The sequence below is a fragment of the Gossypium raimondii genome, chromosome 13 (assembly GCF_025698545.1).
Source record: "Gossypium raimondii isolate GPD5lz chromosome 13, ASM2569854v1, whole genome shotgun sequence".
NCBI classification, from domain to species: Eukaryota; Viridiplantae; Streptophyta; class Magnoliopsida; order Malvales; family Malvaceae; genus Gossypium; species Gossypium raimondii.
The window spans coordinates 48,617,402-48,633,980 of NC_068577.1; the positions used below are offsets into that span (position 1 = coordinate 48,617,402).

Consider the following 16,579-nt stretch of genomic DNA (forward strand, 5'->3'; position numbering starts at 1 on the left):
CCAACACAACAGTTTGACACCCAGTGCCTCATCGGATAAATCTGAAGTAATAACTAAGCCTAGCGCTATATAAATTGACACCCAGTATCTCATCGGTTAAACCAAAGCAAATTGGCACCTAGTGCCTCATCGACTCGAGGTCGAAGTAATCCTTGAACTCTTCCTATCCTATGACATTCCATCTATATCTGACTCAGCTCGATACAATTAATAAGGATTCATTTCACTTTTCAATACAACCAATGTCTCAATTTCATGAATGTATATCATCACATATAAGCATATATTCAATTTGGTAAAAATCACATTTTTCTCAATACACATATATTCATAATCAATATATTTCATAATATACAAAATCAATCCATTTCATTTTAAGTATGAATTTAATTTAATCTCAAAGTACCAAAGTACTCACCTCAAATCCTTACCATATGCAAACAATTATATATGCAAAATAGTCTACTATTTAATTTGGATTATAGAAACACAAACAGTGATTTCTGAGCTATTCAACGTTGATTTTATCCTTCCCCTTTTTACTTGAGGATATCGATACAACGTTAGCTACGAAATAAAATAATTAAATCACATTAATATTACACATTTTAACTTCACATTAAATTTCAATTTTCACACTATATTTTGCTTATTCTTCAATTTAGTCCCTAAACCGAGACTGATTTTAACCTTCACAATTAACTTTATATTTCTATACTAATTTTACTCTAGACCACATTTAGCTTCCTCTTTTCCAATTCGACCCTTAATTTTGAAATTTTCACAATTTAGTCCCTATTATTCAAAATCAACAATTAATTCCACAATTTAGTCCTTTTCTATTTCTAACTTAAAATCTATATATTTAATCCTTAATACTTAAACTACTCAACAATGTCAACATCTAAAATCTTGAACAATACTAAAAATTACAATATGAGTCGGGTAGCCCTAAATATCGAGATTCCAAAAACGTAAAATTTACAAGATAAAAACTAAATTGCACAAACCAATTTGGATTTGAATTTCAAAACCCCTAGCCGTGCATTCTCTTCTTCTTTTTCTTTTTCTTTCTTTCATTTGTTTAATTTGCATGTCTCCACTTTCTTTTCTTTTATTATAACTTTCATTCTAATTATTATTATAATATATATACACATTAAAGTTAACATATATTAAAAATATATATATATATATATATATATATATACTGTCGAAACCATTTTTTTGAAAAATAAAAGTTTTAGGTTGTCGACTTTTAAAAAATGAAAATTGGGAGTCGCCACCAATCTTTTATTGAGGTGTGATTGGATCACCTAAAAAAACGGCTTTGGTCTACGAGTTTTAGAAAAACGGATCCGGGAGTCGGTTACATACGAGGAAGGATTAGCACCCTCGTAACGCCCAAAATTGGTACCTAGTTAATTAATTAATGTCTTAATGTCGAAAATTTGAAAAATATAATCCTTAGCAAAAACTGAAAAATGTTACGTATTAAGACCCTTATCATTTCAGAGAAAGAAAATGCCACACCCAATGCGTTAGGGCACGACATTCTAATTTCCTTAAAAATGAACTAGGCAAAAATACTCGTACAATAAAAATTTAAAAGAATATCCATTTATTCAAGATTTAAGAAATCGCGGCCCAATACGTTAGGGCACAATTCCTCTAAAGTCCCAAACTCGGAATATTTCCTTTATTATTATTTTTTAGAAAAAATCTTCATTTCGAGAAATCAATGCGTCACATCCAATACGTTAGGACACAAGGTGTTGAATTCCCAATAATGAGTTCTTATTTTTTGATTAAAGAGAAATGCTCGATTGTTAGATTTAACAAAGAAAATCGGAACCCAATACGTTAGGGCTCAATTTCCTTGAAAATCCTAAATACGAACATTATCTCAATTTTGAAAATTTTCTATTTTTAAATTCGAGTAAAAGATGATGTAACGTTATTTTATATGTGCAAATGTCGTAATAACAATGATAACAAATACAATAATGACATAAAAATAATATAAACAAATAAATAAAAATAAAAGATATGAAAATATAAATCAACAAACAAAGAAAAAAATAAAAAATAAATGAAGAAAGGAAAGTGCATAACATATACATTGGAATTATAAGAAATAAAATACACGATTTACATATAAAATTTGAATTATAAAATTTATATAAGTATACAATGCATTTATGAAAATAAAGAAAATGTATAAATATACATATATAAAGTTTAAAATATATGTAAAAAATATAAATATGTATTTAAGCATTTTCAAAATATAAAAAAATATATACGTATATGTATGAAAATATAATAGGATATTCAAAAAATATGTATACATGTAAAACATATTAAAAATAATTTATTAATATCTACATTAAGAAAAAAATATGAATATATATATAAATATGAAAAAAATAGTTGAAAGAAAATAAAGATGCTCATAAGAAAATAATAAACATACATATATAATTAAAATAATTACATAAAAAATAATTACATCCTAAAAATTAACTAATTTTAAGAAAGATATAAAAAGAACTAAATTGAATTGCAAATAAAAATTTGGGGTAAATTCGTAAATAAATAAAGCCAAAAGGACCACATTTGAACACGCAAATAGAGGGGCTGGAAGGGCAATTTTCCCTTCTCCCTTTTTTAAAATTGTAGATAAGTAAAAAATAATCGAAAAAGAAAAAAAGAAAACAATAAGCCACCTTTAAAAAAACTGCCAATAGTTCTCCCTTTTTTTTATTGATTCTCCCCCTTTTTGATGAATGGAGAGGCCTCTATTTATAGCTGAGCCTCCCCAAATCCAACGGTACAAATCAATTACATCAACGACTAAGATTAAAGGGTATCTACAAATTAAATCTTTAAGATTACAAAATCATATCTTCTAAGATTGTATATATCATATCTAAGATTACATATATCATATCTAATATTGCATATATCATATCTAAGATTGCATATCATATCTAAGATTGTATATCCTCGAAAATTATGTTTCCATATGTGAGCCCGGGCTAAAATTGGGTATTACAGCTACCCCTCTTTGCTCGTTGTCGTGTAACAGGAACGGAGCAAAGACTTTAGTAATGGCCAATTTTTGCCCGGTCACGCTAGATCTTGGTGCTCTTCTTCTTCAAGCAGCCACATCCATCCTGCTGCACCTTCAGAGGTATAGGAATTGGCGTCTCGATCCACTCCACCACAATATCGGAGAGATAGGATTGGTGACTCGTAACTTTTAATCTGCTTAACTGTAATTTCAGAGAGATAAAATCCATCACTCTAACCCACTCCACTACAACTTAGGGAGATAGGATTTGTTTATTTAGTCTGCCTCACTTCAACTTTAGGAGGATAAGACTTGTTTACTTAGTCTGCTCCACTGCAACTTCAGGGAGATAAGACTAGACACGATCTGCTCTCTGCAACTTCAGAGAGATAAGATCCAAGGTTTTGATCCGCTCCACTACAACTTCAGGGAGATAGGATTATCGGCTCTAATCTGCTCCACTGCAACTTCAGGGAGATAAGATTTTCCATCTTCAGTCTACCTCACTACAACTTCAGGAGGATAAGACTTGCTTGCTGAGTCTGCTCCACTGCAACTTCAGGGAGATAGGATTATCGGCTCTAATCTGCTCCACTGCAACTTCAGGGAGATAAGATTTGCCATCTTCAGTCTACCTCACTACAACTTCAGGAGGATAAGACTTGCTTGCTGAGTCTGCTCCACTGCAACTTCAGGGAGATAAGACTAGATGCGATCTGATCTCTGCAACTTCAGAGAGATACGATCCAAGGTTTTAATCCGCTCAACTGCAACTTTAAGAAGATAGGATTATCGACTTTAATCTGCTCCACTGCAACTTTAGGGAGATAAGATTTGCCATCTTCAGTCTGCCTCACTGCAACTTCAGGAGGATAAGACTTGCTTACTTAGTCTGCTCCACTGCAACTTCAGGGAGATAAGACTAGATGCGATCTGCTCTCTACAAATTCAGAGAGATAAGATCCAAGGTTTTAATCCGCTCCACTGCAACTTTAGGGAGATATGATTATCGACTCTAATCTGCTCCACTGCAACTTCAGGGAGATAGAATTTGCCGTCTTCAGTCTGCCTCACTGCAACTTCAGGAGGATAAGACTTGCTTACTTAGTCTGCTCTACTGCAACTTCAGGGAGATAAGACTAGATACGATCTGCTCTCTGCAACTTCAGAGAGATAAGATTTAAGGTTTTAATCCGCTCCACTGCAACTTCAAGGAGATAGGATTATCGGCCACCGATCTGTTCTCTAGGGAACATGACCTGTAAAAATCCATTCTATGAACTTAATTATGCCTAGTGATTAGGATGTTATGATCAAAATGATTTCAATGCTCCTAACTAGACATGCATGAATGACATTTGAATGAATGCAGAATGTCATTTTTCGAGAATTATCACTCAAGTTATCATTTCTCAAAATTTATTAAGCTTTTGTCGCTAACGTTTTTTGCTTGGCTAAACGCTTAATCAAATTGCCCCCTATTTTGAACTTCAAAGCTTAATCCATTAGGACATAAAATTTGTACCATCATTCTCCCTCTGCAGCCCGAGGGTAGAACTGTATGGCTTTTCCTCAATCCACTCCTATCACAATTCAAGGATACAGGATCTAAATCTTTCTGGTCTCTTACACCATTCCCAGGGTGTCGTACCAAAGGCTCATGCGCAAATGAAAGCTCTCTTCCCCGAGGTAGCCTCTTTCAATTGTCTGGTGATCATTGCTCACTTGTTTATTTTAGCTTTGTCACCAAACTGACATCTTATCATTTGGTTCAACCAATGTTTTTGACAACAAAATCCAAAGAGAAAGTCCTAGTTTAGACTCTTCCTTTTTAGATTTCCAACCTTTAAACCTAGTGCGTTCTAAATAATAGTCATGTTTCAAGCTTCTGTATTATTTAGAAACTTATAGAGCAATATGCAAAACTTCCCTTGTGGAAGTTTTGTTAGTCCATTAATCATTATTCCAATGCAACATGCTTGCGAAAAATGTCATAACAATGGATAAGAATAAAGTTAGTTCTGAGCATAGCTCGAAAGGAATAAATTATCAAAAATAGTAAAGAAGGATAAAGAAATAGATTGGGAATGCGTATCTTGGAAAAGAATGAAGTATTCCAAGAACAAAAAATTCAAAATAAATAGTATGGAGATGAGGTGCCCCAGATATCGCAGCTTGAACTTCTCTGTACAAACTTTCTGAAGACCCTTCTGAGTTTGACATGTGTTTGAGAGATCTACAGTACTCTGTCGATGCCTCAAGGTGTTGCCTACTCTTTCCTAATAATTCAGGTATAGCAAGATCACCACATGCCCCAATCAGGTTAAAATTTGAGTTGCTCTAATCACCTCGTGCCCCATTCCGATCAATATTTGAGTCGCCCTTTCTGGGTTTTCAACTCAAATCCCCTTTGGTCTCAAGGTGCCTTTTGCGGGTTTTCACTTTGGACTCTCCATTTTCCTTTTCTTTTTCTTTTTATCACTTTTTCTTCTTTTTTTTCTCTTTTTTTTTATATTTTGATTTTGACTTTTTTTTTGAATCTGAACTCATAGGATTAGGCAAGTCCTCGTTATCCCTTTCGATCAGAATCAAATTTCTTTCATAGAGCCTTTTGGGGCGAAATTTAACTAACTTCGATGGGCTAAACCATGATGAGCCAAAGAAGAAGGCATTGTCCCGGCAAAGAATCCTAAATGCATCGTTCATGATGTTAATCTTGAACATACTATAAATTTTTGATATCGTATTATTGTTCAGATTACAATGTCAGTGCTTACCCAAGCATATCCTGATATGACCATACAAAGACATCTTTGAACTCTTTGAAGTAACTCAATAAGGTTTTGCTTCATTTTTTCGATTATGCACGTTCCCTTAAGGTCACAATCTCCATTGTCTCCTCATGAGGTAAGATTTTATTCCTGTTCTACCATCCTCAACAAGTCTGAAAATAGGCTACAATCTATGTCATCTTTAAAGTCATGAGATTCCTCTAAACACAGATCCCACTCAAAAGGAACTTCTGAGTTCGGAACAGCATCGCTCATGTCATTGATATCTGGGGACCCATAGTAGGTACCAAAGAATATACAAAAGAATGTATGAATAATCATTTGTACAATTATGAATGAAATAAAAGAATAATATGGGAGAAGATTCGAAAGAATGAAAGTATAATTATTTGAAAAGAATGAAAGAATATTGGATTAAAAAATGAATGCAAAGATTTATTTTATTACGTTCAGACATGAGCCTATTTCATAAAGGAATTCTTATTGCCTCTAGGCTGAATGCAACAAGTGTGTTTTGAACATTACTCTGAGTAATCTCTAAATACTACAGGGGTTTCTTCTGCAGTCTAATTATTTAGAACACTCGCAAGTCTATAAGGGCAAAAATCTGATAAGGTCCCTTCTTCAGTTGTTTCATCGTGAACACTTCTCGACACCCCTTCATATATTGCATTCAATCATGACTGGGTACTAGATGAGCCATCCATCTTGACAATACCCATGTTGATGAATTTTTCAACAGCTTTTTGAAGGTAATGCAATTCTCTATAGAGTGTCCCGTAATTCCCGCATGATAATCGCATTGTGCACTTGCGTCGTACCATTTGGGATACGGAGGCTGTGGAGGCTTCACATGTAAAGGAGAAACAACATGCGCATCGAATAAGCTTTGATATAGCTCCTTGTATGACATTGGAATTGGCGTGAACTGGAGTTTTTCAGCACCTTGCTTCACATATGAACCCTGCTGATTAGCAATCGATTTACTGTACGTGTTCACGCTGTTCACCTCATTTTCTTTTTCTTTTGAGGTTTGCCTTCTGTTATTTCCTCCAGCATCAATCTTTCCGCTCCTTATGACGCTTTCAATCATTTCACCATTCATGATTATGTCAGAAAAGCTTTTTGTGGCACTCCCTAACATATGTGTGATGAATGGAGCTTTCAATGTATTTATGAATAGCATTGTCATTTCCTTTTCCAGGAGCGGTGGCTGAACTTGGACGGCGACCTCCCTCCACCTTTGTGCGTACTGCCTAAAGCTTTCATTTGATTTTTTTCTAAATTCTGCAAGGTGATTCTATCAGGAACCATATTTGTCACATGACTGTATTGTTTTATGAATGCCTGCGCTAAATCCCTCCATGAACCAATCATGGTACGGCTCAATTGATTGTACCATTTAGATGCTGCCCCTACGAGGCTATCCTGGAAACAATGTATCAGCAGCTGGTCATTATTAACATACCCAGACATCCGTCTACAAAACATAGTTATATGAGCTTTGGGGCTACTAGTTCCATTGTACTTCTCAAACTCAGGCATTTTGAACTTGTAAGGGAGCACTAAATCAGGAACCAAGTTCAATTCTTTAGCATCAACCCCATAATAGCTTTCAGTATTTTCCATCGCTCTAGATTTTTCTTCCAACCATTTGTACTTTGCTTCTAGCTGTTTTGACGATTCATCCTTCATTTTCTCTCTTCCAGCCATTTCATCAAAGTCAGGGACAGTAGGATTAATAAGGTTATCTCCCAAGTTAGAGCCCGATCCAACTTGAAATTTCGTTGGTATTGAAGCATTGGCCTGTAATTGCTGAGACTTAATGGTGATAGAAGATCTGCGTGGATATACCTCAACATGCTGAGGGGTAGAGCCTGAGGGATAAACAAGTCCCTTACTGTCTCCTTCTTCAATATTGAGCACAAAGCCCTTTCCTTTATCCACTCCTCCCGTCAACAGCTGAGTCAACTTATCCATCATACTCCCCTGATATTCCATTATTTTATCCATCATTTTTTGTTGAATTTTCTCAAGCTGCTTATTCATTTGTTGTTGAAGCTGATCTTGCATTTCCTTCTGGAACTGTTCTAGCCTTTGATCCATGTCCTTAGTTTCCAAACGAGTACCGTAGCGGCGTTTGGTAGGTTGATTGGTTTCTAGATTAACTGAGGAGTGATTTAAATTAATTAGAATCTTTTGATGAATTTTAATGCTATGATATCATGTAATGCGAATGCACGAAATGAATGCATAAAGAGATGTTGATTCTGATTCAATTCCATTTAAAAAACTTTACTAGAAAGCAAATCTCTTTACATAAAGTGGATATTTATACGGCTTGCCCTCATAGGCGAAGATATTCAATCCTCTTCTTCATTCGAGCGTTAAGATAAATCTCACAAACTCTTCAAAAAATGTCTCTTCTATCTCCTTTTTGCTCGATCCGAGCCGTAACTTGTTGCTCACTCATCCTCGTGATGCTCATTGGCTTCTCTTTAAGAAGGTTCAGCAGCTCTCAAATAATCTTTGTCATCTGAATCCTTGGGCAACGGAGCCTTAGTCGTGTAGTCCTCCATTAAATTATCATCTTTCTCTTATCACATGTTCTTGGACCATATTCGGACAACCATATTGTCATCCCCTTTATCAAGAAACCCATTTCCTTATGACAAACTCTCTATTTAGCAACTGAATGTGAATCAACACTTCTTTTCTAGGATGCAAATGCAATGCAATCATAATAAAAACAACATAAAAAACAAGTTAGTACAAAGTAAAAGCAAATGAATAAAGTACCTACTCGGGAAACCACTAGGGTTTGGTGTAATTACTCCTAAGGTGGGTAACTAGGGTTCACTATATGTAGTTTGGCTCTAAGGTAAGGGTACCTGAACTAGCAGATTCCTCGATCCTCACCCATTATAGGCTCATACGGACCAAGTTTAGTTCAGGGGAATACATTTTCCTATGGCTACACGGAGATGAAAATCTCACGAAGACATAGGTACGGATGTATCCCGAAAGCAATCCGCTATCCTGCACGGAGGTGAAGACCTCACGAAGGAAATAGCTTTTCACTTCCACTTAAAAGGGTACAATCATTCAACTCATGTAATGAATAATGCAAAGATCAATTAAGCAAGAAAATGAATGAATGCACAATGATCTCATGATTTTTTAAAAAAAAAATTATTTTCTCAACAATAAGACAGAAATTAATCAACTTTGTGGATCAACTCTCGTATGTGTCCCCAGCGGAGTCGCCAAGCTGTCGAAACCATTTTTTTGAAAAATAAAAGTTTTAGGTTGTTGACTTTTAAAAAATGAAAATTGGGAGTCGCCACCAATCTTTTATTGAGGTGTGATTGGATCACCTAAAAAAACGGCTTTGGTCTACGAGTTTTAGAAAAACGGATCCGTGAGTCGGTTACGTACGAGGAAGAATTAGCACCCTCGTAACGCCGAAAATTGGTACCTAGTTAATTAATTAATGTCTTAATGTCGAAAATTTGAAAAATATAATCCTTAGCAAAAACTGAAAAACATTACGTATTAAGACCCTTATCATTTCAGAGAAAGAAAATGCCATACCCAATGCGTTAGGGCACGGCATTCTAATTTCCTTAAAAATGAATTAGGCCAAAATACTCGTACAATAAAAATTTAAAAGAATATCCATTTATTCAAGATTTAAGAAATCGCGGCCCAATACGTTAGGGCACAATTCCTCTAAAATCCTAAACTCAGAATATTTCCTTTATTATTATTTTTTAGAAAAAATCTTCATTTCGAGAAATCAATGCGTCACATCCAATACGTTAGGACACAACGTGTCGAATTCCTAATAATGAGTTCTTATTTTTTGATAAAGAGAAATGCTCGATTGTTAGATTTAACAAAGAAAATCGGAACCCAATACGTTAGGGCTCAATTTCCTTGAAAATCCTAAATACGAACATTATCTCAATTTTGAAAATTTTCTATTTTTAAATTCGAGTAAAAGATGATGTAACGTTATTTTATATGTGTAAATGTCGTAATAACAATGATAACAAATACAATAATGACATAAAAATAATATAAACAAATAAATAAAAAATAAAAGATATGAAAATATAAATCAACAAACAAATAAAAAATAAAAAATAAATGAAGAAAGGAAAGTGCATAACATATACATTGGAATTATAAGAAATAAAATACACGATTTACATATAAAATTTGAATTATAAAATTTATATAAGTATACAATGCATTTATGAAAATAAAGAAAATGTATAAATATACATATATAAAGTTTAAAATATATGTGTGAAAAAATATAAATATGTATTTAAGCATTTTGAAAATATAAAAAATATGTACGTATATGTATGAAAATATAATAGAATATTCAAAAAAATATGTATACATGTAAAACATATTAAAGATAATTTATTAATATCTACATTAAGAAAAAAATATGAATATATATATATATGAAAAAATAGTTGAAAGAAAATAAAGATGTTCATAAGAAAATAATAAATATACATATATAATTAAAAAGAATTACATAAAAAAATAATTACATCCTAAAAATTAACTAATTTTAAGAAAGATATAAAAAGAACTAAATTGAATTGCAAATAAAAAATTTGGGGCAAATCCGCAAATAAATAAAGCCAAAAGGACCACATTTAAACACACAAATAATGTAGAGGGGCTGGAAGGGCAATTTTCCCTTCTCCCTTTTTTAAAATCGTAGATAAGTAAAAAATAATCGAAAAAGAAAAAAAAGAAAACAGTAAGCCACCTTTAAAAAAAAACTACCAATCGTTCTCCTTTTTTTTATTGATTCTCCCCCTTTTTGATGAATGGAGAGGCCTCTATATATAGCTGAGCCTCCCCAAACCAACGGTACAAATCAATTACATCAACGGCTAAGATTAATGGTTATCTACAAATTAAATCTTTAAGATTACAAAATCATATCTTCTAAGATTGTATATATCATATCTAAGATTACATATATCATATCTAAGATTGCATATATCATATCTAAGATTGCATATCATATCTAAGATTGTATATCCTCGAAAATTATGTTTCCATATGTGAGCCCGGGCTAAAATTGGGTATTACATATATATATATATATATTCATGCATTTTTCTAAGCCCATAGTTGGCCACCTATTTACCCACATTAATTAAGTAGCATAATTGCTACTTTAGCCCTTTTAATTTATTTCAATCAATAATTCAACTTTTAATCCTTACGCGATTTAGTCCCTGTACCTTAATAACTCCTAATTTCATGAAATTTACTAAATCAATAATTAATTAGCTACCCAACTAACTTCATAAATATTTAATTAAATATTTACGAGTCCGGTTTACGAAAACAAAATCCTAGAAATACGTTTTCTGACACCCCGACTATCGAGTCGTTTACACTGGGCGACGATTAGGAATTTTAATTATGGGCATTTAAGTCCATATAATGAAATGTAATCAAATTTTTGGGCTGTTAATCAATCCTAATTAGGTCAGAACATAAACTCTATAAATAGGCATGTTTAGCCTCATTTTAGGAGGCTTGGCTAAGTGAGACACTTAGTTAGCTTTAGGTTTTTATTTTCTTTCAATTTAGTCCTTTAAATAGTTTTTGTTCTTGTTTAACTTGGATTCTATTTTAATCCAAGCTTTCAATTTAATAGTTTTTAGTTATTTCTTTTTGGTTTCCAATCGCAATCGAAATTATCTTCGCAATTGTTAAAGGAAATCCCACTTTTGTGCACAAATCGACATCGAGACAGATTTATTTTCTTATTCCATTCTTATATTTAATTTACTATTTTGTATGTTAAATATGAGTTTAGGGAATATTGCATCTAGGTCCATTAGTGACTAGTTTCCTTAGGGAGATTAATGAACGGATGTGTGACTATTAACGAATAAATTAATGTTTAGTTTCGAGTTAGTTGGTTTAAATTATGTGCGATTAAACCCTAGGAAGTGAAAACTAGGGGTGTGCATTCGGTTAACCGACCCGAATTAGTTAAAATCGAATTAACCGACCTCCAAAATTTTTTAACCGTTAATCGAACCGGAATTTTTTTAAAAAATATTAACCGAACCGAATTTTTTTCGGTTAAATCGGTCGGTTAACCGAATTAACCAAAAATCATATGATTTTTTTGGTTAAAAATTAACCGATTTAACCTATTTAACCGATTAACCGATTTAACCTATTTAACCGATTAACTGACTTAACCGATTTAACCGATTTAACCGATTTAAATCACTATATAATTAAAAACATGAAACATGAAACATGAATTGTTCTCCCAAACGAGTGGGGGTGTGTGTGTGTGTGTATATATATTTTAATTATTGTATTTACTCTTTTCATAACCTTAAAATTATAATCGATTTAAACATCGAAAAATATCAATATCAATTTTAATGCTCCCGTAGCTCATCTTTCTCTCTTTATTTTTTCTTTTCATTACCTAACAATTCGACTCAAATTCATATCTATGTATGAACAATATCAAGAAATACATCAAATATAAAACCAATTTACTCTATTTAAGCTTAATGGTATATTTCACCAACTATCTTGATTAGCAACCTTGAGCAATCACCGACAATTCGATAGAGCCAGCCTGGTGGCACTTCCATTGGTGTTTGCTTACGATGGAATCATAAAATGATAATAATTTCTAATATTGCGATGAAATATTTTTCATTGAAAATAAAACGAACCCTTCGATATTAGCAAACCTTACATTGAAATTAAATTTGATTTTGACTGTTAGGAAACTTCCAATGACTAAAGCATGGATGACTCGAAACTTAAAATACAGTTTTTAATATGGTGCAAGATTTTTCAGTAATCTCAACAAAGATTACATTAATTAAGTAATACGGTTTACGAAAGTCGATAGTATTTTAGTATAATTTAACCCAAAACATTAAAATATAAAATCCAAACACTTAAAACAAGAAGAAAGCAATGAATGTGCATATGCAATGGTGTCTGCAGCAATTATAAAATGCCCACATTGTACTTTGTTACAGAAACCAGTTTGACAATCTGTTTATGCTTGGTTTTTTTTAATGTATCTTTGTGCAGATCCTATCACAATCATGAGATTTCCATTTCCTAATTTATTTAATTAAGCCATTTAATTAAATACATCAGACTTCAGAGTTTGATGCGTGGTGTTGAATGAACAAAAACAGAGCAGAACTCTGACCCTTTACAAAATGAACAAAATAGCAAGCAGGTCAGGTATTAGACATAGTTGGGCCAAGTTGAAGGCGACATAGCAACCAGTACCAGCTAACCTAAGGCTCACGTACTTTAACTTAGCTCTTTGTGGGTGTTAATTTTCCAAAGCCACTTCAAAGTTCAATCAGTGCGAGAAATGAAAACAAAACCCTAAAATTAAAAAAAAACAAAGGGAAATTAGAAGAAACCAAACCTGGCCTTTGGGTATTAGTCAATTAGTGTGCTGGAAGAGAAATGGATAGCAAAAATGGTGGATTTTCCCGAATGAAAATCTGAGATTCAGATTGAAAAATGAGAAGTTGAGAACCCGATGGCAGATTTGTGAGTTGTGACTTTGTGCTTGGTTGCTTGCTGTCTGTTGAGTGAGTGCTATTGAGAAAAGGCTTAGTTCTTGGGCTTGGAGCCTAAAGGAGAAAAAATATATTGGGCTGGCCGGCTGGGCTTAATTTAAGGCCTATTACCTTGCAAAATTCGGTTAAACCGAATTTTTTAGGTTAACCGATCGGTTTCGAAATGATTTAACCGTTAACCGAAAATTTAAAAAACTCTTAACCTACCCCGACCGAAAATATTCGGTTAACCGATCGATTAACCAAATTCGGTCGGTTAACCGAATTTTTTCGGTTTTAACCGAATTTTGCACACCCTTAGTGACAACCCTAAGAAATAATTTAGGATAAATAAGATCAAAAGATCAGTTTACTGAGTAGATCATAATTTATCCCAGTCAAGAAAGTGAGGCCGAGAGGTAAACGTGTATTGGTCGATTAGTTAATTAGTTAGAGATCGAGAGGTAATAACTAGTTAATTAATAGCTAACTCAATAAAAACTCGAGTTCTAAGGTTAATTAGGAACACTTAAGTGAGTTAATCTCATGTATGTTTAATTAGAATTAATTTCGATTGTTAATTGGTTGTTTTCATTTTAGATAATTTATGTTAATTTGGTTAATTAATTTTAATTTAGTTTTTTAATATAATTTTAGATTAGTACTATTTAGCCTTGCTAGTGTAGAAGATTAATTTAAGATTAATTCAACTACCCGTGCGTATGATCCTTGAAGTACTTTTCAGAGTATTTCATTGTAAAATTCTTCTATATTACAATTTGACCTGTATAATTGTGGACACCACTATTTAGTCATATATTTATTTGTTGCAGTATTTCTAGTCTAGATGTTCACGTGTCTGGCGACGATCAAGTTATTGGCACCATTGCCAGGGAGATTTTGACATTAAACTGTAATTTTATTTTCTACATTTTAATAGGATAAATAGGAATATTTAGAATTATAGATACAAATTTTATTTTTTTCGGTTACTATGTTTAGTTCAATTTCTCTTTGATTTCAATGTATAACTCGATGTGGAACCATTCCAATCAGCCTAATCTTGAACCGAAGAGAATTTTGAGATGAGCTTGTCAAGAAATGCAAAACAATCCACCTGTGGTAACTGACTTACCTCAGGAAAATCCTTTGTTTGATGAACCACCAAAACCACCATCATAATTCTAAAAAGAGCCATTGATGGCTTGACAAGAGTGAACCTTGCACTACCGACCTTAGATGCTGTCGGAGGCAGTATCGAAAGGCCGACGATCAATGCCAATAATTTCGAGACTAAGATGGCCACTATCCAAATGGTATAAAATAATTTACAATTTTGGGACAATATGATGGAAGACTCGAATAAACATTTAAAGCGATTTTTGCAACTCTGCGACATGTTTAAGTACAACGAGGTTACCAATAAAGCAATTCATCTTCAATTATTCCCCTTTTTGATATGTGATAATGTGTATGAATGGTTAGATTCACAAGAGCATGGTTCTATCACGACGTAGGATGAATTAGCGTGAAAATCTTTACATAAGTTTTTCCCCATTAGTTGAACCATCCAATTGAGGTGTGACATTGCCAACTTCAAACAATTTGAAGGCAAAAACTCGTACGAAGTGTGGGAACAATTCAAATTGTTGCTAAGGAAGTGCCTACATCATGGCATGCAAGAGTGGCTGCAATTACAAATTTTCTACAATGGATTGGATCGTAGTTTGAGAGTCGAATTAGATGGCGCGTCTGGTGGGGCCTTCATGGACAATACATATAAGCGAGCCTGCCAATTGATTGAGGACATGGCTATGAACTTGTATATTTGGCCCAACGAGCGCTTCTCATATAATCGAAAGCCATCAACGACTAAAGTGGTCGAAAAGGATGACAAGTATCAACAAATTTTAGAAAAACTACATTGTCTAGAGACCACTGTTAAGCAGTCTATGAATGATGTCACTCGAAGCTACACGTCGTACTCTGAAACCCAATCGGAAGAAGTGAATTATTTGGGCAATAGGGGTGGAAATCCCTATTTAAACACTTACAATCCCAATTGGAAAGACCACCCGAATCTAAAGTAGGGAGGCAACCACGATAGCGGAAACCCAACTCTAAACTGATAAAATCCTCCATATTAAACCCAGCTCAAAACCGATAAAATCCTTCATATCAACCCCTACATATGCAAAGGTCTCAAGAGAGATCCATGAGTAACGACCATGTTTGTTGTGGTCAACGATTGGACTGGATTGGAAGTGAGAGGCAACTTATGAGATCCGAGGTGTTTGCTATTCGAGAGTAAGTTACCAAAGAACTTTGGGCTGAAGCAGTGAACATATTAGTCTATTTGCTGAACAGACTACCAACCAAGGCTATAGAAGAAAAGACTCCATTCAAAGCATAGTTTGGAAATAAACCCTCTGTTTCTTACTTAAAATTTTTTGGCTATGTTTGTTTTGCTCATATGCCACAGGTGAAATGGAGCAAGTTAGAGAGGAGGTCGCAGCCATGTATCTTCCTTGGGTATAGCAACAATAGGAAGGGCTATAAAATTTATGATCCTTTGTCCAAGAAAATTTTGGTGAGCAAGGATGCTGTGTTCGATGAAGGTAGAACATGGAACTGGGACGCTATTGAAGCTAAACAAAGAATATGCGAATTGGGTTGGCAAAATCATGATGATGATGGTGAGCTGGGATCGTAGTTTGGCGATAAGCTAACTAAAGCAGACTTCGATGACACTCTAGTAAGAGGCACACGATCCATTAATGAGATCTATCAACGAGCTGACGTACCATTACTAGAACCTACAAGCTTTGTAGAGGTTCACCATTCTGTTTCTTTTTATTTTGTTTAATAAATTCTTCTTTTTTGTTTTCTTTTATTGTTTTTATGAATTAGTTTAATCTGGATTTAGGTAGATAGTAAATTTGGTAGAAAGTTGTGAGGTTTGAACTCATATCTAAAAATCTTCATGCCGATAGTTATTATTTCTCTAATTTAGAAGTTAGACATCATTGTCTCACAAAGTTATTTTGACGCCAAAGCAAAAGGTGCTCCTTGATTCAGTGTTAATAAGCGTATAATTG

The 16,579-nt window shown here is 33.6% G+C and overlaps 1 protein-coding gene and 1 long non-coding RNA gene across 2 annotated transcripts; one reads left to right on the forward strand and one right to left on the reverse strand.

Annotated features, from left to right (window-relative positions):
• Window positions 1-4,344: 4,344 nt before the first annotated feature.
• LOC105783926 (uncharacterized) lies at window positions 4,345-13,524 on the reverse strand. The gene is made up of 2 exons (XM_052627201.1): window positions 13,346-13,524; window positions 4,345-8,584 (listed from the first exon to the last, which is right to left on the reverse strand). Exon 2 carries the CDS (start codon window positions 7,972-7,974, stop codon window positions 7,057-7,059), a length of 918 nt encoding a protein of 305 aa, XP_052483161.1. The 5' UTR covers window positions 7,975-8,584; window positions 13,346-13,524; the 3' UTR covers window positions 4,345-7,056.
• A 1,803-nt stretch (window positions 13,525-15,327) lies between these two features.
• LOC105781244 (uncharacterized) lies at window positions 15,328-16,369 on the forward strand. The gene is made up of 2 exons (XR_001129577.2): window positions 15,328-15,788; window positions 15,964-16,369. It is a non-coding gene; the product is annotated as an uncharacterized LOC105781244 (long non-coding RNA).
• The last annotated feature ends 210 nt before the right edge of the window (window positions 16,370-16,579 follow it).

What these genes read in the sequence shown, in the direction of transcription:
- LOC105783926 (XM_052627201.1), bottom strand. Translation starts at nt 7,974, where the DNA reads ATGGATCAAAGGCTAGAACAGTTCCAGAAGGAAATGCAAGATCAGCTT.